At 35.1% G+C, this 25,675-nt stretch overlaps 1 protein-coding gene across 20 annotated transcripts; it reads right to left on the bottom strand.

Moving 5' to 3' along the window:
* Nucleotides 1-545: 545 nt before the first annotated feature.
* LOC114310519 (putative disease resistance protein RGA3) lies at nt 546-24,912 on the bottom strand. Of its 20 annotated transcripts, none has more exons than XM_082916146.1 (10): nt 23,799-24,912; nt 19,095-21,780; nt 18,840-18,902; nt 18,676-18,732; nt 11,270-11,359; nt 4,464-4,523; nt 2,743-2,799; nt 1,744-2,003; nt 919-1,462; nt 546-832 (listed from the first exon to the last, which is right to left on the bottom strand). In XM_082916146.1, exons 1-9 carry the CDS (start codon nt 24,711-24,713, stop codon nt 1,427-1,429), a joined length of 4,224 nt encoding a protein of 1,407 aa, XP_082772272.1. In that variant the 5' UTR covers nt 24,714-24,912; the 3' UTR covers nt 546-832; nt 919-1,426. The 20 variants fall into 20 exon arrangements, with proteins under 20 accessions (XP_082772272.1, XP_082772276.1, XP_082772273.1 ...); XM_082916150.1 differs by having other exon boundaries at nt 1,744-1,955; XM_082916147.1 differs by having other exon boundaries at nt 4,464-4,520.
* Between the last annotated feature and the right edge of the window lie 763 nt (nt 24,913-25,675).

The following is a 25,675-nucleotide window of genomic DNA, read 5'->3' as shown; positions in this document are numbered from 1 at the left end:
GGACTTGTCTAGCACGCATAAACTGGTCCAGGATACCCTATATAACAAAACAAAAAAATAATAATAATAATTATTCTAACAAGAATTTGTATTGGACCATTGATAGAGTACGAGGAAAAAATAAATAAAAACTCAACAACATTTGAATATGAAAGAAAAGGGTAAATTACACTATAGTCTGACCAAAATTTCACTTTTATTTCTATTGTTTCAATTTGAATAATTTGATTCATATATTTTAAGTTTAGTTTCTATCTGGAACACAATCCCCACTTTTGTTCCAACATAGGACAAGTTTGGAAACTTACAATAATAGTTAAAAAGTCACTAAAAAGTTAAAAAGCCCAAGAACTATATAACAAAGTAAAAGGTTTTTTTTTTCCTCTATATTTTTTGCACATCTTTTCGTAAAAAATTAAAAAATCATTTCAAATATACTAATTTTTTTCCACCTCATATTTTAGTCAAAAAACTAAAAAGTTACTAAATTCCCAAACCAACCCATAACTTTTATTCACCATTGGTAGAAGAATAGTAGGGAAAAATAAATAAAAATTCCTCAAAAATATTTGAACATAATAGAGAAAGCAAAAGAAATACGAGCTAAAAATTGTTATAGCCGAGATACATAAGGGTGAAAAGAAAGTACAAACGGAGATTATAAAATTAGAATTGTCTAATGAGTTTCAGCTTTATTAATCTTGATGTTTTGGAGAATTGATCAGCTTTTCATATTTGGGACAAGCACAACTTGTACTCTTACAATATATGGACAACTTCCTCATCATTTGAATTCACCATGGAGCAGCTAGAGAAATTGGTTAGCAGAGTCCTGTAACATCCAAATAGACCAGTTAACTAATTAGTATTTCAATGAAGTTTGTGAATGAAACAATTTTATCAATCCACTACCATTACCTTGAAGCTCTGCCACTGTCTATTGACAGCAACTAACTTGTCATTGGCCAGTTGTTTCTTCTTTTCCCACATTGAAGTTTCCCTCTCATAGTTTGAAATATTTGCTTCAAGGGTCGTGTCATCAACGGTCATCTGAGAACTTATTGGTGTTTCTCGATCTTGAAAGAATTTATCAGCTTCCTGAATTTGGGATTTGCATGATTCGTACTCTGAAGAAATGCGGCTAAAGAATTGACGGAGATTTCTCAAGATGGATTTCTGATCTTCCCAGACTTTTGGAGATTTAATCAGCTTTTCCATTGCTGACAATATCTGATTTTGTCCGAGTGAAGAAAGAGCGTCAGACAAGCTCAGATGTAGAACGGAATGGATAGTCCTGTTCACCTTAGTCAGTTCAGATTGCTCATATTTGATCAGGTCCAAGTTATTATCTGGATTGGCAAATGTATCTTCCACACCATCATCCTCATTTGGCATAGAATCTACGGGAGCTTGAAGGTGATCAGGATTATTCTCTCCAACATGGACCATCAGTGAGTTGTTCCTGTGACAATGTCCGAGGAAACAGTTAGTACAGAACGGTGTTCATCATTAGGATGGCACAAGTTCAACTCCCCCTCCTCCAATGAACCAAAACTAAACAATTATACTGTGTTTAGATCATGGATTTGGATAGAAATTTTAAAAGAGAAAATTTCCCTCGCCTTTTCCTTTCCCTTTTTCAAATCATTACCCAAATCCGTGATCAAAACACAGCCTTAGAACGTATCACTTCACATGAATGAAGAAAGTTTGATCTATCATAGTATATAATAAATAGCTTACTGTAAGAAGAGGACTAGTTTGTGATTGTTCAGTCAGAGCCTTGGAGTTGGGGGCCACTACTGGATTCAACTCAAGCTTCTTCACTGTGTTCAGAGTAGGCGAGGGAGAGTTTTCCTGCTCCAAATCAATGACATCTCCACCGCAATTCATTTTTGAGAGCATTGTTTCCATCTTCAACTGGGTATCAGTCTCATTTTCAGGCTTGAGTTCAACTATTCCATGGATTGAACAAGCATCAGAAGATGATTGATAAGTTAATTCTGTAAATAAAGAATTTATGAGATAAGTTAGCTGAGCTCAGATCAACAACATTCATAAGGGAACTCATAATATTTATTTTTATTAGGAGAAAATGGAATCAAATAATGTCAATGGAGGATATAGCCATAGCCATGGCTTCTCAAGAAGGATGCAATGAAATATACAATGTACTGGAATTTCAAAAGACAATTGAAATTACATTGCTTTGGATTTTAATCAAGTAAAAGCAACATTGGCTGTAGTTCAGTGGAAAGATGTACTTTACGAATTTTGGGAAAATTACTCACCACTGGAAATTTACAAAATTAATTAGATATAAATGATAACCTATATCAATATTAATTATTAAAATCATAATTTATTCCCCCTTGACCCCCGTCTCTCTCATCGGTTACATTTTCTTTTTCTTTTTTTCCTGCTCCTCCAATCATCACCCGCCACGTGCGTCTGGGGGTGGTGATTGGAGGGGGTCTCTATCATGGTTCTTTTTTCAAGAGCCCTGTTGGGGACCCCCAGTGGGGGGCGATCTCCAGCACCCCCACCTCCACGTGGGGGGGCTGTGAGGGCAAGGTCAAAAAAAAAAAAAAAAATTATACAATCAAAAATCAGTGGGGTCGTGGGGGTCACCCCATTGGGCGTCCAAAGTATTTTCCTTTTTTCAATGAATGCGTACTTTATTTTCCTAAAAGCACACTGAATGGTAATTTTCCCATAGATTTATCATGCTGACGAGCTTACCATGTTCTGTTGAACTAGAAGATTGCCCTAGCAATGTCTTCCCTTTAAAATTTTGTCCTGCAAAAATTGTGAAGTGGAAAGTTACATGAATCTTTATCTCTTTTACATTTAATTATAAGATTTTATAAGTTCTGTTGTGCTGATTTCTTTATTTCATATCCTGGAGCACCATGTGTGGTAGTTCAAACTAATGGTGTAGCGGGAAATCTTATGGGTAGGATTAGGGTTGCAAATGAGCCGATCCGAGCTAAGCTGAGCTTTTGAGTGTTCAATCTCGTTTATTAAGAATTAGCGGAGTTCAAGCTCAACTCATCAAATATTTGATAAACTCGAGCTTTGCTCGAGCTAACTTGATTACATAAACAAGCCGAGTTTGATATTGAACTCAAGCTTTAAAAAAAATACACTGGAATTAATTTACTAATTAAATACTTACCCAAAAAAATTTACTTACTAAAATAAAAAAGAAAAAGAAAATTATGAACGAAATGTACAATAAAATATTAATAATAAATGCCATCAATCAAATATGTAAATTTACGTAAAAATCAAATACAAATAAACAAATAAAATAAATTAATGAAAATTTATTTGATATATTGTTAAAAGTATATATTAATTTATTTTCTTTATATTCACAAGCCTTATAAGGCCGAGTTTGGGGTTACTCAAGCTCAACTCGATTAATAAACAAACCTAAAAATCAAGCCCAAACTCATTCATTTAATAAGCGAACGAAGCTCAAATGAGTTTCAAACGAGCCAAATTCAAGCTAATAGTTCGGTTAGTTTGCAACCTTAGGTGGGATACAATAATTCACCTTTGTTAGGTAGTTTGTAGATAAAGAATGATCCACTTCATGTGGGATTGCAATTTTTTATTTATCAGGAATCCGACGTAGACAATGTCAGATGATTATAGAAAATCATCTAATAATTTTTCCAAAAGGTAGTGGCATTTTGTGAGGGAGATTCTTTTGACTTATTAACCTTAGTGTAATTTACGTTCATTCATATTGTTTCCACATCTAAAATTCTTCTTCACTGAGACTATGATAGCCGTTGCAGAGGGAAAGGAATATAAAAAAAAGAAATGAAACTACTTGCAAATTTATTATTTATGTGGGTAACCAATTAATTTTTTTTTTTTTTTACAAATATTTTCCTTTTTTTCTCATTCTTCCTAATTAAAAGGTTGAGCTAAAAGAAATGAGAAGGGTTTCACAAGAATGAGCTCCCCTTCATACATGTTATTTGCATACATCTAAAATTCTTCTAAATTATGTCATGTTTAAAATTTGGGTCGCCTAATTTAATTTACTATCATTGGATATTTGTAATTCAAATAATTAAGTTTTCTAATAAAACCAAACTATAGAAAATATTTTTGATAATATATATATCATTAATAGTCTTGGATATATTCTACATGTGAAACTAGCAATCAAGTGACACTTGGTTGTAATTAGAGAATCCGTGTTGCACACTAAATGATGGGATTTAAACCTTCATCATCGAATAAAATTGTCATGTTGAACCTGTAAATATATTGAGAATATAATATAAATGGCAAACATAAAATAAATGAAATAAAATAAAAAGATTTGCAAATCAATTGCATATCTTATTTGCAATTAATTCTTCTTTCCAAAATATAATGGCTCTTGCAAAAGTTTCAATTTCACATCAATGCCTACACTTATATCATGACGATCAGCTTACCATGTTCTATCAAAGTAGAAGGTCCTTCTTGCGGTGTCTCCCCCTTTAAGTCTTGTACTGCTATCAGTACAAAAAGTAAAAAGTTGCATTATATCTCTTGGCTCAACTATTTTAATTAACAAGAATACTAGGTATCATGAAAGAAGTATCATGAAAAGTCTTCATGAAGAATCTCCACCCTTGGATTAGTTTATAGTGTTTATAATGTTTTATTGTATATTATACAATCACCTTTGGATTTGTTTCATGAAACTTTTCATGATATTCTTTTCCTGATGTGTAGCATTACTCTTTAATTAAAAGCACATTGAAGGTTTGTGTAGGACACCTCCGTAATGTTACTATCATTAGATGTTTGTAATTCAAGTAATTAAATTTTACTATTATTTTCTAAAAAATGAAATTTTAACAATATATATCATTAATAGTCTTTTACATATTCGACATGTAAACCTATCAATCAAACAATATTAGGTTATAGTTTAGTGGAAAAATTTTACAATAAAACAATGGGATTTAATGATTCAACATTGGACATGATTCAATATTGTGTTGAACTCCTATGGAGAGGAATTTGGTATTTTTTATGGTGGTTTATTTCTTTCTTAATATGCAGAAATTATCCAGTAAGTTTGGAAGACAACGCGTCCGTGTTTCCGTCCAATAACATTGTATAGTTTGTCCATTAGTTCCTTGATTGTAAGGTCATGTATTCATTTAGCTCCCTATTATTTGTTGAGCATATAACCAACATGAAATTCTCAGAAGACAGGATAATTCCTCACCATATGGGATTGTATGTAGTTGTTTATTTATTCGCTAATTTGGGCTAGTGGTGATTTTTGGGTTTTCTAACTATCGGTTGGACTTTAGTTGTCCAATTTGATATAATGTTTCCAGGGGAAATTTATGCCAAAATCCCATCCCAAAAAAGCAAGCATCGGAAAGTCTCATAAAATTTCTTTTAAACAATTAAGTCCCATTGAATTTGGAAAGATATATCGTGAGATTCTTTCACTCTATTTTCCACAAATTTGTAGGTAATACTACGTTTGGTTATCAAATGTGGATATGCCTCATTTGAGAGATTTTAATGTGAGATTGCCGATATCATGATAATGCGTGTTTGTTGTCTTATTAATTGTCAAATGTGTCATTATTAAAATATGACAATGGGATATCATTCTAATATGTGCATTGTTGTTTTAAAATGTGACAATTGGACATCATTCTAAAATGTGCACTATTGTTTTGTTAAACTGTTGCCAAATGTATCATTCTTTAAATGTGCTATTGTTAACACCATAAATCTGCAATTTTTATTATTATTTATTATTTATATAATTGCAGGACACGTGACATCCTTTTATTCATTTGGAAGTTAAAAGGAGTTATAGAGATAATGGAGAATGTGAAGGACAAAGTGGATGAGTGGGAGGACAAAGTGGATGAGTGGAAGGACACATGGCAAGACAAGAATGAAGATGGAAGAAATGGGTAGTTACTAAGTAGTTATTGCTATATTTTTTCTTCTATAAATAGTCATTAATGGCTACATTGTAAAAGATCCAGAACTCAAATCAAAGACAATTGATTTCAATATTTCTTGTCATTTTCCTTATCTTAGGAGTAGTTTAACATAGATTTATATTTCGAAGCATTTATTTTCAGTATTTCCATTTCGAAGCATTTTATGTACTTTCTTTTCGAAGCATAGGAGTAGAGGTAAGTATTTATTACTTTGATTGTTCACTCAATCATCTTTCTCCGTCCCTTTTTCTTCTTTTACTTTTTCTTTTCGCTACACTTGGCAAATTTGAAGTCCTCTTCATTGAGGCAAAAGAACCGTCAACACAATCGCTTGATAATTGGCTTGAATTTAATCTGTAAGGATTTTTTCAATCCTTGCTGGAACGCTCGCATTTATGATATTTTCCTTCGTAGGAAAAATAAGCCAACATTTTTTGGCACACCCGGTGGGACAGCTAAGTGTAAGAAATGACAAACGATTTCGATTTCGCCATTCGAACTTGTCAATATGAAATATATTGGCGTGAAAGAGAAATTTTGGATCTTCAAGAAGAGATCCATTTTCTTGATGAAATAAACTTTCATCCTTACAATATTATTTGGTGGAAGAAAAAAGACACCATTTAATTGGAGAAATTCATCAACTTGATATGGAAATTCGCCAATGGAATGATGAGTTATCAACTCTCACTACCAAGTCTTTAACTGAGGCTTTAATGGTCGGAATTGTTGAATTTTTTCTGAATTTTTCCATGATTAAAAATAGTAAAAGCAAAGAATTGATTTCATCAATGGCTCGAGGGGTTCAAGAGTTCGTTTTAAAAGAGCCAAATTATGAAATTAACACAACGAAAGAGCATGTTCTTGAGCCAAATTTGGCTAAGAATGATGTTCCATGTATGACTCGAGGGGTCCAAAAACCAAATTTTAGAGAGTCAAGTCATGAAAATAATATATCTATGGGTGATTTTCATAAGCCATTAATGGCTAACATGGAAAAACAACCCACTTTGCCAAATAATTATGAAAACCTATTCGGCAAAAGTCTTGTTTTTAAAACAAACATGGTCAAGAATAATGAACAAGCCACTGTTCATGAATTCAAAATTTTTGACATTTTTCAAAATGTCAAAAAGTATAAATTTTCATGGTCACACTATACCATGACTTTTGGTGTTCAAAATCCTTTTTGGATTTGTGGTTCACATCAAAATATAATTATGATGATGTGGCTAATAAAATTAACAAATTGTTCTTATGAGTTCGAAGCACTAAGAACAAGGGATGACCATTTAAAATGCATGAACTTGGCTAGAAAAAGCCTGTGCATTTAAATAAATGGCTGAGAATGGCTTATCTTTTCAAATTGATGGCCAATTGTTTGTATGTACACAATCAAAGCATCGAAGATACATTCGAAGCATCAAGAGTTGTTTCGAAGGTTGATTACTTCACATTCGAAGCTGTATAAAGCTTTGAAGATACATTCGAAACATCAAGAGTTGTTTCGAAGGTTGATTACTTTACCTTCGAAACTGTATAAAACTTTGAAAACTTTCGAAATGTGTACATCTCTTCAAATATATGTAAAATGACAATTAATTAGTTGTCGAATAATGCCTGTTTTTGGCATCATAAGTTGGCTCGAAGAACAACAGTTTTGGTGTCTTCGAAGAATTAATAATTGGTTCGAAGCACAAAATTAATATTTTCATTAATTATGTGTGAACCAGAACATATAAGTTTTGAATAACCACAATGTTGGCCAAAAACAGCTTCGAAAGCCGTTTTGCCATAAGTTGCTTCGAAAGCCGTTTTGCCATAATTTTGTAAGCTTCGAAGCACTCTATCTTGCATCAACAACAGCTTCGAAGAAATAATAATGGTGGTTGTGAACCTTCGAAACTTTGTCGAGTATTTTTGAGGATGTAATTCGTCTTTTGTCGGTTCCATCGACCTTCGAAGAATGATTTTGGTCCTTTATATCACTTTCGAAGCTTGTTACTAGTAATAATTCGAGTCATCTAGTCATAATTTCATACTCATTCGAAGCGCTTTATTGGTGTTGTTACATCATTCGAAGCACTTTGCTGCTTAGGTTAGTCATGTGCTTGGTTCGGCCCTTCAAAAATTCAAATAAACATCATTTTTAAGGGCCGCGGGGGGTAATGTTAACACCATAAATCTGCAATTTTTATTATTATTTATTATTTATATAATTGCAGGACACGTGACATCCTTTTATTCATTTGGAAGTTAAAAGGAGTTATAGAGATAATGGAGAATGTGAAGGACAAAGTGGATGAGTGGGAGGACAAAGTGGATGAGTGGAAGGACACATGGCAAGACAAGAATGAAGATGGAAGAAATGGGTAGTTACTAAGTAGTTATTGCTGTATTTTTTCTTCTATAAATAGTCATTAATGGCTACATTGTAAAAGATCCAGAACTCAAATCAAAGACAATTGATTTCAATATTTCTTGTCATTTTCCTTATCTTAGGAGTAGTTTAACATAGATTTATATTTCGAAGCATTTATTTTCAGTATTTCCATTTTGAAGCATTTTATGTACTTTCTTTTCGAAGCATAGGAGTAGAGGTAAGTATTTATTACTTTGATTGTTCACTCAATCATCTTTCTCCGTCCCTTTTTCTTCTTTTACTTTTTCTTTTCGCTACACTTGGCAAATTTGAAGTCCTCTTCGTTGAGGCAAAAGAACCGTCAACACAATCGCTTGATAATTGGCTTGAATTTAATCTGTAAGGATTTTTTCAATCCTTGCTGGCACACTCGCATTTATGATATTTTCCTTCGTAGGAAAAATAAGCCAACAGCTATATTGTTTTATTAAATTTTTGTCTAATGTGTCATTCTGAGCATCATTCTACTTTTTGTCTTATTAAACTTTTGCTAAATGTGTCATTATTAAAATGTGACAATGGGATCTAATATGCGAACTACGATTTTTCAATTTGAAATATTATATTCGCATACTTTTTTTTTTTCAAATATGGGTATAATTCATTTGAGAGATTTTAATGTGAGATAGGAAAGACTTTTTGGATTACAAAATATCTAAGGGACTAAATGAGTCATTCATAAGTTAGGGATATGGAATTTACTAGTCAATATGCCCCCATTTTTAATTACTCTCTTACTGATTGAATAAAAAAAAATAAAAATAATTAGACATGGTTGTCATTTTGCACTTTTAAATGAAGGGAGACTACAACATAAATAGGAAATGGAAAAGTAATTGCAAAATTTTTATTTTTTTTTCTTTTCTTTTCTTTTTAATTGGCAGTAGAAGAGAAATTACAAATTGAGAAATATCATATCAAATTGACCATTAACCCCATAATAGTTAGAAATCTGACCATCACCGAGCCTAACAATCATCACTAGTCCAAACAACTGCATACAACTCCCAAAATAAACACTACGACTATCAAACTCCTCCCCATAAATGAACCAACAGCGTGTTGGGTCTTATGGTCCTTGATAAGTACTATTTACTGAGCCTTGCATTGAATGGGGGTTTGGGGGGTCTTCCCCAAGGGTCCGGGGTGTTACCCCTCGGCCCAAATTTTTTGAGTACTTTGATAATTTCTTATTGTTTTCACATTGTCTTAATTTCTATACTTACAAATAAATAAAAGGGGTGCATCTTTTCTAGAGAGAGTTGTATTGTTTTATGATTATAGTGAAACCGCAGCAACCATAGACGTAATCCTATTTTAGGGTGAACCACATAAATGTTTGTGTTTTGTGTGTGTGATTTCTTCGATTTGTTTTACCTTTCTTGTGTACTATTTTGTGTTTTACCAATCCTGATTAGGAAGAGACAGTTTCCTAATATAGCCTTACACCACAAAGTAGGGTTATACAACCATTAGGCCAAAGGCCTGGTTAAATCCAAATCAATTACACAATTTTCATTCATAACTGGCACATGACTCACTTGTAATCTATTGATTTGCAAATAATTTACTCATGTTTCATTATTTGAAATTCTTCTATAAGGTTGTGTTTGAAACTTAAATTTAAATAAAAATTTAAAGAGGAAAAAGTAATGGATGTCAATTCTTTTTCCTTCACAAATCACCACTGAAATCTAAAATCTGAACGCGGTCTAAATATAATTTCTTTAATTTCACTATATGCTTATACTTATCATGATGATCAACTTACTATGTTACACTACAACATATAAGAGTTTGAGATCAAATTTTTTAGTCTTTAAAAGTGAAAATTTTGTTGTGAAAGAAATTTAGAAATCAAGTTCTATTGTTGTAAGGATAGTCACTAAAAAATCATTCCGAAAAGTAAAAAACAAGACTTATAGCGACAAAATTTTGAAAATATCACTAATAAATACACTTTTAGCTACAAAATAATTTGGTCTAAAAAGGTTTATTTTTTGAGACAAAATATTTGGTCCCCAAAAGATAATAATTCATTACTAATTTTTAATTTTCGTTACTAAAAATATAATGACACTTTTCACAATAAAAATATTTGGTTCCTAAAAAATAATTTTGTCCCTAAATTTTGGCTTCTAAAATCTTAATTTTTTTTTTTATAGTGTTATATCAAACTAGAAGGTTCTTGTGGTGTCTCCTTCTTTAAATTGTGTGCTGCAAACATTGCAAATTAAAAAGTTGCATTATATATCTTTATCTCTTGACTTTCAATTGTGAAATTATGAAGTTAATAGTCCTACAATTTCTTTCAAGTTGAAGATGAAACTTGACATATTTTATAAGGAATATTCTTCTGACTTATTTTCTTTCAAAGAAAACATAATTTATGTTCATTTATATTATTTCGCTAGTTAAATTGTTTTTATACATCTAAGATTCTTCTGAATTGTGTCATGCTTAAATTTCGGTTCAACTAAACCCTTTAATTTAACAACAAATTAAAAGTTCATGTAAGATACAATTAAAAATAGAAAAATGATATGGAAGTATACTTTTTAGACCTACTTTTTAGAGATGGTGATATGTCAAGAAGATGATTGATTGTTAATTGAATCATTCAGTCTAAGAAGTGGGGTCTAATTTTTAGACCTGAATAACAGCACTCGTAAAAATAATACTATTTGATTCCTATTGCTGCAGTATTACTCAAAGTTCTAGATATGGAAGGAAAGTCTGATTTCCACTTAGAGTAAATAATACTATTTCAAGCATCAACTCATGCAATTTATATTTGATCTTGAACTATTTGATTCCACAGATAAAATAAAAAATGAGGCTAATAAAAACTAACCCTCTGATACTGTTGAGCACTCACCATGATCAATTGAACTCAAAGGTTTCTCTCTCTGTTCTTGCACGGCCTTTCCTTTCAACTTAAGTCCTGCAAACATTACAAAGCTTCAATTCCCAAACAAATGCATCTCTCTCCTCTCTCATGTACATACGCTTTCTTTCGTCCAAGACAAGCACACACACAAACAGATATGCACAAACACAAGAAAAATGCAAACATAAAACATCGGTTTACATTGACGCTGTGTTTGGTTGGGGATTTAAGAAATGATTTAGAAAGGGAAAATGAAAAAATAGGTGAAATATGAATAAAATATATCTATTTTTCACCTAATTTTACACACATTTTCATTTTCCATTTCCAAATCCCCCAACTAACACAGCGTAAACATTGAGTTCAGTTACTTTGGTCGCTTTCATGTGAATGAATATAATCATGCTTTGATCTCCGAGGTAGCCTTACAAGTCAATCTTTTTACCTCATCGAGGTTTGACCTCGGAGGATTTTACTCTTTGCCATTTGAAAATATGCAATTCACACTCACATAGTTTGGGACTAACATGCATAACTCTGTTAACAGAAACTACAAAAAAAAAACCTTAATACCCTCCCTACTATAGCCCCTTCTTCCTCCCTTCTATAACACCCAACCAAAAATCATTGGTAAAGACCCAATAATTCCAATCCTTCACATGATACACATTTGGTTTTGATTTTATTTTAAATATTATTTTAATTTTAAAATCAAATAAATTATTTATATATACATTGTATTTTTTATTTGTGTGTAATGTGTGCATTTATATTGTATATTTTCAAATCCAAATCAACATAAAGAAAGCAGTTCAAAAAAGAAAAGAAAAGAAATAAGACATAAAGGGACAGTTACAGTGCATAGCATAACATCAATCACATCTTTTCCTCTCTTTTTTTTTGGAAATCTTAAATAATAGGATGACAGGGAGGTAAAAGTCCAAAATGGATCAAAACAACTTGAGGGCACTTTACATATATTTAAATGTCAGAGGTCAAGTGCTCTACCTAGACTCAAATCACAGAGAGTAAAGAGGATTTTACCCTTTAATTTACAACATATTGAAAGTTGTGTTGGATACAGTCTTCTGCTTTTGTTATTGGATGTTTAAAATCCAAATATTTAATTTAATTTTCATTTTTGTTAAATGAAAATTGAAAAATCTAGAAATCCCCTAGATGTTGATTTGTGATTATGTATCAATTTTAAGCAGAATATAACAATCCCAATCAAACAATCAAACAATCAAGACAAAGAGACACAGCGATTTAACGTGGAAAAAAACCACAATTGGACACCTCCAACTGTGATCAAAAAACCACGGGCAACAGCCACAAGAACAATCCACTAAGAAGAATTAAAGGAATTACACAGGTATACTCTCAATTACCTAGCGAATCCACAACGCCTAACTGAACCAACCTCTATGTGCCTCTTCCAACCCCATCTTCACCACGGAATTGTCTTTCTGATGAGCCACTCCGGATTCCACCAAAGCTTCAGGCTCGAATTCTTCAGAATCCACAACTGAAGAATAACTCTCTCTTTTGTGTATAACAAACAAACCTTTGATGTACTCTCTTTAGATCATGAGTTGAATACTCAATAAAAACATCAAAGAAAACTCCCCAAGTATCCCAGATATAAACCCTAGAAACCAAAAAGAAGATCTGGAGAAGTTATCCTAAAAATCTGACCCAATACGCGAATTTAAAGAATCTGTCCCGCGATCTCCGCTCGAGCTCAACACAGCCCGCTCGAGCGGACTGACCAAAACTGCGTGCGAACAAACTGAGATGCGCTCGAGCGTAGGAGAATCCGCTCGAGCGTAAAATCACACATTCCAGTATTTTTACAGGCGACTGCAGAGATGCTGAGAGCTTCCAATCCCCGCTCGAGCGCCCGATGTCCCGCTCGAGCGGACAGGCCAAAACTGGAAAATCTGGAAAAATAAAACATGATCAAATGGTAACTTTGAATGCATTTTTGCATTTTGCTTCGGGGGCGCTGCCCCTCAACCCCGCCGTGGCGCTGCCCCGGACCCGCCAAGGGGCGCTGCCCCCTGGACCCCCGCGAGCTGACCGGGCAGCTCGATCCCCGTCATAATCAGCGAAGTGGCAATCTTGAAAGCTTTATCATCACAAACTTCTCTGAAATGCTTGATTCGGGTTGGATTCGCATCTAACAACTCATAGCCTCACTGAAATAAAAATGCGAATAAAATTACAACTCAAAGGAGTTTTGTCAAACGGGATTGCCAAGAAATAAAACCTAACAATCTCCCCCTTTGGCAATGCCGTGACAAAACACACCTAACAAAGAAAATCCTAAACATCCCAACCCATGACAGCCAACAAAAGCCAACTTCTTTTTTCAAGGTCTTGATCTGCAAAATAGTTATTAGTGCCACAATCTCCAAAACAACTATTAGTCCCACAATAGTATATGAAAAAGCAATAGACATATGACACGATTATCTTAAAACATGAGATGGAAAACATGAATAGATGAAAACTAAGACTCATGAACAACAACTCTCAAACAACAAAAACAAGATCATAAACCCCACAAGCAATGATATGACGATGTAAAAACCATGAACATACAAGAAGGGCAAATAGAGTATAGCAACATGCAAAACATATAGCCAATCTCCCTTATCAGACATAACAAAGTGTTCATGCTAAACAACTCTTGCAATGAAAAACCAAACTCACTTACACACCCAAATCAAGATGAACCAAACTCCCCCTCACTAAAAGCAACCACAAACACTGAAAAACAGTGAACAAGAAGAGAATGATAAAAATAATATGGTGGAGCAAGTAAGGAATTTCAGATTAGTACCTTAAAACACATAAGATTATCCAAGAAGCACCATTACAAGAAAACACAATGTGCACAGTCTGTAGAAGATTCCTCATGCAAGAAAGTGATGCATTATGTGAAAAGCATAGATCCCATGATAAAAAGTGTGTGTGTGACTCTTGGAGTTCGACAAACACTAGATTCAATCCTAGTAGTGATATGAAAGCTGGACCTCCGACAAGAGAATCTTAAGCACGACAAAGGAAAGTCAAACCACTAGGAATCAAGGGGTATTTGGTGAGTAAAGGCGGAGGCTCCCCCTCAATCAATGAATCTTTTTCCTTTTTTTTTTTTCACACACTTTTTCTTTTCTTTCTTTTTCACATTTTTTCTTTTCTTTCTTGTGCATATTTTTCCTTTTTTTTTTTTTTTTTTTTCTTTTTCTTTTGCACAATCATTGGTGGCTGACACGCTCAAGAGTATGGAAACCGAACCAGAGAAGCATGGATATAATAAGGATGGCCTGGTTGGTGACTCTGAGGTAGCCTTTTCCTCATGGCTGGACTACAAAGAATTAAGGGGAAAGCCATGGAGGTGCAAAAAAGATGGTAGGTGGTTAAGAGACTCAACATCACCCATGATATGCTAGTATAGGTCAATTCCTCTAGAAAAGCAAAAGATTCAATGCCAGAAGTCCTAAAAAAAAAATAATCACTAGGGCGGAAGACTCCAGAATTTGCTAATCCAAGAGTGTGTACAGAATGAGACATACTAATCACAAAACACACACTCTAAAATGAGTAATGACCATAGAAAGCACACATATATTAACAAGTAATGGATATTCTCATCAATTCCAATATGCACCAAGGACCACTCAAAAAATTCAAGCTTGCAAAACCATACTAAGAAAATCTTTTTGGATTTTTTTTTTTTTTTTTTTTTTTTATAATTTTTTTCTTAACCAAAGCAAGACAAAAAACAAACAAGCACACATTAAAAGACCCAAAAAAAACACAAAAACCTATAGACTAAAACGACCAAACAAATTAACATAAGTCAACTTTTCTCACCCAAATCTTTTTGGTCTTAACAAAATCAGGTCTAGCGGTCTTGGTAAGTGTCGTGGTGTAGTGAACACCCGCATGAATCTTGGTATTCCGCCTAGACATGTAAATCGAATTTCTACCCTTTTGAGGCACTCTCCCATGCAACTTATAACAATAAGGGCGAATATGACCATGCATACCACAATGATGACAAATAAAAACAGGGTGTACCTTCTTTTCTTTTACCTTACCAACTCTAGGGAGTTTGAGAAGTCTTTCCTCTTGTTGAATCTTTTGTCCCCCTTTTCCTTGAGTTCTTGTATCATGAGATGTTGAAGCCCTCTGTTTTTGCTCTTTCTTACCACCAAAGCCAATGCCACTCTTGTCACAACTCATGTGTTGAGACCCAATGATATCCTCCAAAGTCTTTGATCCTTTGTTCCAAAGACCAATGGTAGCCATAGCACACTTGAGCTCTTTCTCTTTCTTGACCATTAGTTCTTCCAAAGCAACTTGTGACATCTCAAGAGATTCAATCTTTTCTTCATACATGGCATGGGTTTGCAGCAGCTCATTCCTCTCTGTCTCACAAGTCAACAATTTTCCACAAAGAACTTGTCGATCATCAGCTGCCTTGATGGCATTAATCCTGGCCTCGGAAATCTCTTCCTTAAGTTTGACATTCTCACTTTCACATGCTTTGAGTTTCTTTGTGAGTTTGTCATTCAACTTGAATAAGTTAAGAGACTCCTTGTACAACTTTTCATAGGCTTGCTCAAGCTCTTCATGATCGCTCTCCGAGGATTCATCATCAGTGATATTCTCAATTGACCTCTTTGGAGAATCTGTTTGTCCTTCAGCTTCGGAAGCCGCCATGAAAGCCAGAAATTGTTTATGACCCTCTTCGCCTTGACCTTCATTGTCACTTTCATCTTCATCAGATTCAGATTCATCATCCCAAGTGATGGCAAGGGCTTTCTTCTTCTTCAAACGAGTGGGGCATTCTTGAGCAAAATGGCCAAATCCTTGGCACTCATAGCATTGGAGTCTTTCAGAGTTTCCTTGTATCTTTCCTTTCTCCTTCTTGGCTATAGAATTAATTTTGAGTTTATCTTTGCCTTTAGATTTATGAGAATGAGTAGATTCCAAAAGATTGGGATTCTTTTTCAAAAAAGATTTTTTAAATTGTTTAACAAAAGCAGCCATAATCTTGGAATCTATATCACAATCCTCATCAGAATCCTCTCTAACTTTATGAGCACTACTAAAAGCAATATCTTTTTGTTTCTGTTTGAAATTCCTGTGTGCCTCATAAGTTTGGAGATTTCCAACCAACTGATCCAGCTTGAGGTTGTCAACATCTTGAGCCTCCTCAATAGCCGTAACTTTTGGTTGGAACCGATCGGGCAAGGATCTCAAAATTTTTCCCACAACTTTGGATTCTGGAATTTTTTCACCTAAATTGAAGCTGGAATTTACAATGTCACTCAACTTCGCATAAAATTCATCAAAGGTCTCACTATCTTTCATTGAAAGGTTTTCGAAACTAGATGTGAGCCTTTGAAGTTTTGAGCGTTTAACAGAAGGAGTGCCCTCATGAATAGTTTATAAGATATCCCAAGCCTCTTTTGCGACTTCACAATTACAAATACGACTAAATTCTTCAGGTGTGACAGCGCAAAAGAGAGAATTGATAGCTTTACTATTCCAGCTACTATTTTGGTAATCAATTGTGTCCCACTGATCAATTGGTTTGGGGATTGTAACTCCATCAACAGTAATTGTTGGTTCAGTCCACCCAAACAAGATCTCGTTCTAAAAGAAAATATTTTTTTTTTTTTTAAAAAAATAGAACGACCTGCTCTGATACCAATTGAAAAATCTAGAAATCCCCTAGATGTTGATTTGTGATTATGTATCAATTTTAAGCAGAATATAACAATCCCAATCAAACAATCAAACAATCAAGACAAAGAGACACAGCGATTTAACGTGGAAAAAAACCACAATTGGACACCTCCAACTGTGATCAAAAAACCACGGGCAACAGCCACAAGAACAATCCACTAAGAAGAATTAAAGGAATTACACAGGTATACTCTCAATTACCTAGCGAATCCACAACGCCTAATTGAACCAACCTCTATGTGCCTCTTCCAACCCCATCTTCACCACGGAATTGTCTTTCTGATGAGCCACTCCGGATTCCACCAAAGCTTCAGGCTCGAATTCTTCAGAATCCACAACTGAAGAATAACTCTCTCTTTTGTGTATAACAAACAAACCTTTGATGTACTCTCTTTAGATCATGAGTTGAATACTCAATAAAAACATCAAAGAAAACTCCCAAAGTATCCCAGATATAAACCCTAGAAACCAAAAAGAAGATCTGGAGAAGTTATCCTAAAAATCTGACCCAATACGCGAATTTATAGAATCTGTCCCGCGATCTCCGCTCGAGCTCAACACAGCCCGCTCGAGCGGACTGACCAAAACTGCGTGCGAACAAACTGAGATGCGCTCGAGCGTAGGAGAATCCGCTCGAGCGTAAAATCACACATTCCAGTATTTTTACAGGCGACTGCAGAGATGCTGAGAGCTTCCAATCCCCGCTCGAGCGCCCGATGTCCCGCTCGAGCGGACAGGCCAAAACTGGAAAATCTGGAAAAATAAAACATGATCAAATGGTAACTTTGAATGCATTTTTGCATTTTGCTTCGGGGGCGCTGCCCCTCAACCCCGCCGTGGCGCTGCCCCGGACCCGCCAAGGGGCGCTGCCCCCTGGACCCCCGCGAGCTGACCGGGCAGCTCGATCCCCGTCATAATCAGCGAAGTGGCAATCTTGAAAGCTTTATCATCACAAACTTCTCTGAAATGCTTGATTCGGGTTGGATTCGCATCTAACAACTCATAGCCTCACTGAAATAAAAATGCGAATAAAATTACAACTCAAAGGAGTTTTGTCAAACGGGATTGCCAAGAAATAAAACCTAACAAAAATCATAGACTTTATATTCTTTTTAACTAACTAAAAAAAAAAAAAAAGTCTTGGACAAAACCTTTGTCGATCTGAAACTTGCAATCAAGTACAAATGATGCAATTTACAGCTTCAACATCAAAAACAGTAGTTGCTCCTTTAAATATAATAACCTCTATGCTAATATGTATCCATTGGAAAGAAGAATTGCCCCCATCCAATTTTATCAATTCAATAAATTGGTCACCAGTTGGGCAGCCATTTTTCACAAAACTGTGGTCACAACTAATTTAGGACTAGGAGTCACGATAAATTAGGCCTTTTTGAGTCTTAGTTCTAACACATACCAGCCAATGCTATCAAGGTCTGGTTCTACAACTAAATTAGGAGTTTAATAGGGTAGGTTTACTTTCTTAAATGCTAAATAATACAAATTTCAGGCCTTGTATGGTTGTATGAAGTTGAGCTTTGTAATGCTTATGTTTATTAAATTTTTCCTGATGTATCGTAGCTATTGTATTGCTGCGCACTTACGATTTTCTGCTGAATTAGAAGAACCTCCAGGCTCCATCTTCCCTTTTGAATTTTGTCCTGCAAATACAGTGAAGCTTCACTCATAAACATATTCCCATGCATGGAAATGAAGTTGCCAACACAAAATATTTAGTTGTAGTTGTTCTTGCTCAAGACGAAAGTACCTTGTTGCTTTAAGCTGCCTGGTTTGAGTTGTTCCACTTGCTCTGTATCTTTTGTGTCAATTCCTGAAGATAGAATCATGTTTGATCTTAAAGGTTAGAGTTAATGTAACTCCATAAATATAGGCCAAGTACTTAAACCTATATTCTTCAAAAGATGATTCCCTCCAAAAATAGTTGTATTTGAACAACCAGAAGTACAAACCATTTAAGGGACAAGATGTGGAAAATACGTTGCAGGTGGTAGTAAGTACTTACCTTTACAACAGTATGGAAAGTAACTACGAGCTGATGAAGATGCACGAGGTTTGAGAGCCACTTTCTCAATCTGCAAGTCAGGAATGTCCCTAATTTTTTGCCAATCTGAGCCTCCTCCATCCTCATTTTCGCATCGCGCCGTCAATAGGGGGCACCCCTTAATACGCAGATGTTGAAGTGAAGTAGGAACCCCCTCCTCTGGCAAGGACTCAAGTTCAGGGCAATCGTCAATGTAAAGATCCTTGAAGGAACTAAGGTTCCGCAACACCCAACTTGGGCCTAAAGACCGAAGATTGGCACATGAGTGAATAATTAAACATTCAAGCGAGGCAGGAAGCCCTTCATCTGCCAAGGTTGAAAGTTGAGAACAATCCCGAATGGATAGTAGTTTCAGATTTGGCAAGCTTTGCCATGACCCTTCTCTGTCCAACAAAGACTTGAGATCTTTGCAGCCACGTATGTGCAGTGCCGAAAGCAGAGGGAGCTCAGGCAATGCAGGAAGATAGACTAGGTTTGAGATATTGGAAATGGCTAAAGAGTACATAATGGGGCTGTGAGGTATTGCCTGCACTAAGGTGGCATCAGGGCATGCGTCCAATGCTAATACCTGGAGACGTGGTGTGTCGATTGGGAGGGCTTGCAGGAGGTCATTACACCCAATGAGCTCCAGTTTTTGTGGGGAAAAAAATTGTGGTAGACCTTGAATCTTGGGGCAACCTATAATTTTCAATTCCAAGAGATGAATCATCGTATGCTGCATTAGGGTTAGATACCCTGAAGAGGATAACACAAGTCGGCATTGATCATGTTGGAATTGACTGTTTCCAGATATGCAGCGGAGGGGATGGCCTTGATCATTCTCAAAAGAGCTGGGCGTGGGCTCGTCTTGGTCATTTGAAGGGTATAATGAAATGCGTGGTTCAGACCAACCCTCAAAAGCAAGATTGTCGATAAGGATTAGAAACACCAGAAATGGGGTTACTGGAAGAGCCTCCAATGAATCACACTTTTTGATCTTCAAAGCTCTCAAGTCACCCAAAAAACCTGGCAACTTCCTTAGCTTCGGGCAGTTGCTAATGTTCAGTCTATACATAGATGGTGATTCCTCCTCATGCCATTCCTCCAACTCTTCCATTCCTTTGATGTAGAGCTCTTCGAGCGCAGGTAGCTGACCAAGGGTGAGGATTTTGCAATTTTTGCAATGATAAAGGGAAAGAACTTTTAGAGTTTGGAGTTCCCCGCTTCTCATCCAAGTCGGAATTCTAGTACCCATATAGTGAATAATTCTGAGCACTTCAAGACTTGAGTGAGGATTTAGGTCTTCTAGTGTTCTCTCGTCAGTTATTTCTCCCGTCAATTGAAAATTTCTTTCACTCCATTCCAAAACCAACTCTCGAAGCATTGGCTTGTCTTTCAAGTTAGCATCACATGCATTCACTGCATTTTCAAGTTTTGAGATGTGCAGTTTTCCTGTGAGATACAGCAAGTTCTTCAGTTCCTCAATTCCATATCCTTTCTGGCAGCCCAAAGGAAACTTGTGTAGATTGTGTAGACTAGTCAAGCTCCCAATTCCCCGTGGCAATGTTGAGCACCTGAACCAAAATATTTCATCTACCTCAAGATATCTTAGGTTGATCAAGATACTGAGGTCCTTGGGTAAATCAGAAAAATAATGGCACCCCAAGAGTTTCAGGGTCTGTAAATTGTGGAGGCTACATATTGCATCTGGAAGCTGTCTTATTTCAGTTTTTGACAGGTCAAGGTAGCTCAACAGCTTCAACTCTTTAATTGACTTAGGCAATTCCATGAGTGTGCTTGAACTTAGATCCAATAAACGAATGTACCTCAAATTGTGAAAAATTTGCTCAAGGAGGACCTGACCAAATTCCTTGGTGAACAACTCAGTAGGCGATAGAAGAGTGCAAATTCTTCTGGACTTGCTAATTATATTCATAATAGGCTGCTCAACATCTTTACAAACCAGTGACACATAACGAGATGTTTCAGAAACATCACACTTCCCATCATCCTTTAGGTGGTGAATATAGCGGCTGGAAACTGAGAGTGCCAAGTCATGGATGAGATCATGCATCTTACAATTAGTCTCGGGCTCATCATTTGGTTGAAAGAATGATCTTGCTAACAACTCGTCGAAGTACCTAAGTCCTTTATCCTCCATCCTTTCTATATCACTAAGCTGAATGAATCCCTCAGCCATCCAGAATTTCACCAGTTCATTCTTATCAAATCCATATCCCTTTGGAAATATAGAACAGTAGGCAAAACACTGCTTAAGATGAGAAGGAAGATGGATAAAACTCAACATTAGAGCAGGTAAAATTTCTTCCTCCCCTTCTTTCAAGTTCTGCTCTACCTTCCATATATCATTTTTCAGGATATCTTCCCATTTGCTTGCTTCAATGTTACATAGGAGAAGTCCCATTACCTTGACAGCCAAAGGTAGACCTTGGCACTTGTGCACAATTCCCCTGCCAATATCTTCCAGACGTTTGCGAGCATCGCCTGATGTATTATTACCTTGAAATGCATGCTTCTTGAACAGATCCCAACATTCTTCCTCTCCCATTTCTGACAAGTTATAGGGATTAGCTCGAATGCCGAAAACTCTTTTGCTTCGACTAGTCACAATGACTCTGCTGCCCCTTTCCCCATTTTCCAGGATTACCTAGTCAGAGATCCATAAAAATAAAAAAACAAAAAAGTTTCAAAGCCTATAAAAATTAACATCATGAGTTTAGAAAGCCTCACTATATAAAACCCAGAATTTACAATGATCAATGAATGAAGAAAAGCTTTGATCTATTGAATTCAAGAATCAAAAGCTAATTATATAGTCTGATTACGTTACTCCTATATGGATAGGAGAATATATAAGAACTTACCCTAACTAACTACACTAACCACTCTTAACTGTATCACAAACTCTAATTGTTATCATATGATGTTCTGTCATTTAACAGCCTTCACTACATATGAGGCTCATGTGGTGCTCATGATCATGATTAATGTTATGCCACTGCCAGGGCCAGCCCCTAGGAGAGGCAGTCGCCTTAAATTTTTTTTTTTGGGGGGGGGGGGGGGGGGCCAACCTACGGTGGGCATCATGTGGTGATATTTTAGGTTCGTGTCAAAATTATCTCAACACTAGTTCAATCTATTTATTTTTCATGTTATCATATTATGCATTTTCAGTTCGTGTCATGTTAATATGTCATATATCAAAAATTTTACTCTTAATTAAAAACACTAAGTGTCTGGTGAGATTAGAAATTATTCACAAAATGTTTGATTTTAACTCAATTGTTTTTTCCTAATTTAAAAATGTTATACCATATTATTTTATATATTTTTTACTAGATTGACTCTAAAATAGGTAACAAAAATATATATCTTAAATGAAAAAGAAAAACATTAGCCTTAGAAGCTTAGTATTATGCATACTTTTTTTTATTAAGGTAGATGGAATTACATAAAAAATGTCATGGCACCATTTCGTAAAAATAAAATTACAAAAATTAAAGATTTTAGAGACAAAATTTTAGGGACAAAATCACTTTTTAAGAATAAAATATTTTTGTCGCCAAAAGTGTTATTATTTTATTTTTAACGACAAAATTAGACATTTAGTGATGAATTACTAACCTTTTGAGATCAAAAGTTTTGTCTCAAAGAAATAAACTTTTGTGGATCCAACTTATTTTTTCCCTAAACGTGTATATATTAGTGGCATTTTTAAAATTTTGTCACTAACAGTCTCTTTTTTGATTTTTCGAAATGATCTTTTAGTGACGATCCTCGTGACAACTAAAATTAGTCTCTAAATATTTTTTTCAACAAAATTTATACTTTTAGAGACAAAAAACTTGATCTCTAAAACTCTTAAATGTTGTAGTGTTAAAATGTGCAACTAATTATTCATGTTATCGGGTCATCTCATATTTGGATTCATATCGAAAAATGATCAATTCTAATTCGCCAATCTCTTGTACAGTTTGAGTCACCCTTACCCACAACTATTTTTAGCTCTTATAGTATTGGTCCGATACGTTAAAAAATAGGACAAAGGGTGGGTGTTGTCGTAGCAACTGTGTTGTGACGACCCAATGGGTTTGTCCCAAGTCTATTTTAATGAACTGAACCCTAAATGTTGGGCATATCATCCACATAAAAAAATGAGATTAATCGGATAAGCGTAACTCCATGATTAGGACCTAATTATTTTCTAAAAAATTATCAAAATCATGCTAATCGTTTATTTTATTTAAACATAAACGTGGCCTTGTTGTGGGATTACATATGTCCAATTAATCAAATTTTTTTTTCATGAATAATCTACCTGACAAATTCTACAATAAGGAAATCATCAAAAGAGATTCGGGACACTCCTCCCGGGCTATACAGCCTTATACTCTAAAAAATAAGTATTGGATTCAACTAATCTAAGTTCACAATCTAAACTAAAGATTCTTGTAGATTATGAATGTTTTAATTACTAATTTTACATCTAAAAATACAACACTTTGATGTTGTGTTCATTCAAATTTTATTTATATAACCAAGAAAACAGTAATGGTACTACCTACCTAGTTGAAGAAATTGTATTTTATTTTATTTTTTGGATAGTAACAAATTGTATTGTTGAAACCTCTAGATTGGTGAAAGGTTTAATATAGGCAAGGGTACCTTCAGCTGCTCCCAGTCTGTAATGTTTTGAGTCCAAACATCATCTAGAACAAGCAGAAAACGCTTTCCGGCCAAAAACTTGTGAACTTCTGTTTGTACGCTGTCCATAGACACGGTTGGATTGTAGGACTTCCCATAAAGGGATACCTTCATCTCTTGTAGAATCCTGTCCAAATTGAAATTGAAATTGACAGAAATCCATATTCTGCGCTGAAAATGGTCTTTAACTGCATCATCATTGTAGACCAATCGAGCAAGAGTTGTTTTGCCTACCCCTCCCATCCCGACAATGGCAATGGTAGCAATGTATCCTTCCTCCTCGCTCACATCTTTATCCAACGCCGCGGACACCAACATCTCCACTATCTTCTCTTTATCATCTTTCCTGCCGACAACTTGCGATTTGTTCAAGAGAGAACTGGTGTGTGTTTGACCAAATCCGTATCTGTGTCCGTATCCGTGTTCAGTCTCAGAACCAGGCATCATCATACCCGGGGCACTAATGATGTTATCGAACAGTTTTTTTCCTTCCTTAATGTCTTCTAGCCTTCGTAACAGCTTGGTCACATCATCTACTATGCTATACCCAATGAAAATTTTGTGCATGCTTGATCTTAAGCTACGTACTTGCTTCCTTTTCCACATATACGCATCGGCCGATAGAGTTTCCAGAACGTCTGCTGTGTCATAAGCAAAGTCTTGCACCTTTTCAAGCCAATCTTTCAGGGGTTCAGACTTTGTTTGCATCTTGTCTGTTTCTCGAAGAACAGCTTCGATTGCAGACATGGTATGTGACAGTCTTTGGATATCTTCCTCGACTCCGATCACAGCCACATACCTGTCACTGATTAAGGAAGCAGCTGTTTTTATCACTACAGAGACTATGGGACTCAATACAGGTGAAATTGGGAACATACTTTCGTTTCTTGGTTTCGAGCTCGGACTAGAAACTGATGAAACAAGAAAACCCAAACAATGGCTACAAATTATTCTTTTGTGTGCGTGCGTGCTGGTGTTATTATGAGGGAGGAACACTGCGATGGTCTCATAGTAATTTAATTATATATTAATAAAAAAATTACTATAATGTTTTTATTTTTTTATTTTTTATCTTTTTATAATTATTTTTTTGTCGAACACTGTAATGGTGTCAGTGTAATTTAATTGCTGCACATGATAATGTTTGACAGCTGTTATCAGGGCTGGCCAACCAGCCTGGCACATGGGGGAAGATTGCATTTTGAGACCCCAAATTCTATTTAAAAAATCAATAATAATTCATCTCATTAAAAATATCACCACTAATAGCATTAATGCATTAAAAAAGTTAAAAAAAAAAAAAAAACACAATTTCAAGATTAAAACATCGCATCATTAATGACGGGACCCACTACCACCTAATTAGTGGGAGCAAACATTTTTCTTAAAAAATAAATAGTTCGACTCACACCAGAGAAACACAAATTCGTTCTCAGAAGATGCTGATGTTGTTTCTTTTAATATATATGTGGAAAATGCAAAAGCAAAAACAAAAGCAAAAAATGAAATATAAAAACACAGGAGCATGCTTTTGTGTTCTATATTCTATGTTAGTATAATTACTCTTTGGTCATGTTTGTTTGGGTGGACATGAGTTTGGGATTGGACTAATAGTCCAATAAAATTATTAATTCGATATTTGGTTAAACAATTGAAGTACGGACTAATTATTTTAAACTTGACTTTTAGTAAAGATAGGATACATAATCCAACAGATTCGTAATCCCAGGATTGTTAGTCATGGGAATGCTAATCCAGTCCACCCAAACAAACATGGCCTTTAAGAAATAGGTCTTTTTCAAAAATAAAAAAATAAACGGTCTTTTTATAAAATTTAA

Source organism: Camellia sinensis, chromosome 2 (genome assembly GCF_055761805.1).
Source record: "Camellia sinensis isolate YWXY chromosome 2, ASM5576180v1, whole genome shotgun sequence".
NCBI lineage: Eukaryota > Viridiplantae > Streptophyta > Magnoliopsida > Ericales > Theaceae > Camellia > Camellia sinensis.
Note: the sequence above shows the minus strand (reverse complement) of the source record. Positions and strands in the feature narration are given on the sequence as shown.

Coding starts and splice junctions, on each gene's coding strand:
- LOC114310519 (XM_082916146.1), bottom strand. CDS start 24,713: ATGTTCCCAATTTCACCTGTATTGAGTCCCATAGTCTCTGTAGTGATA. Junction 18,733..18,839: donor AGGCAGCTTAAAGCAACAAG/GTACTTTCGTCT, acceptor CTGTATTTGCAG/GACAAAATTCAAAAGGGAAG. Junction 4,524..11,269: donor GTGCTCAACAGTATCAGAGG/GTTAGTTTTTAT, acceptor TTGTACTGATAG/CAGTACAAGACTTAAAGGGG.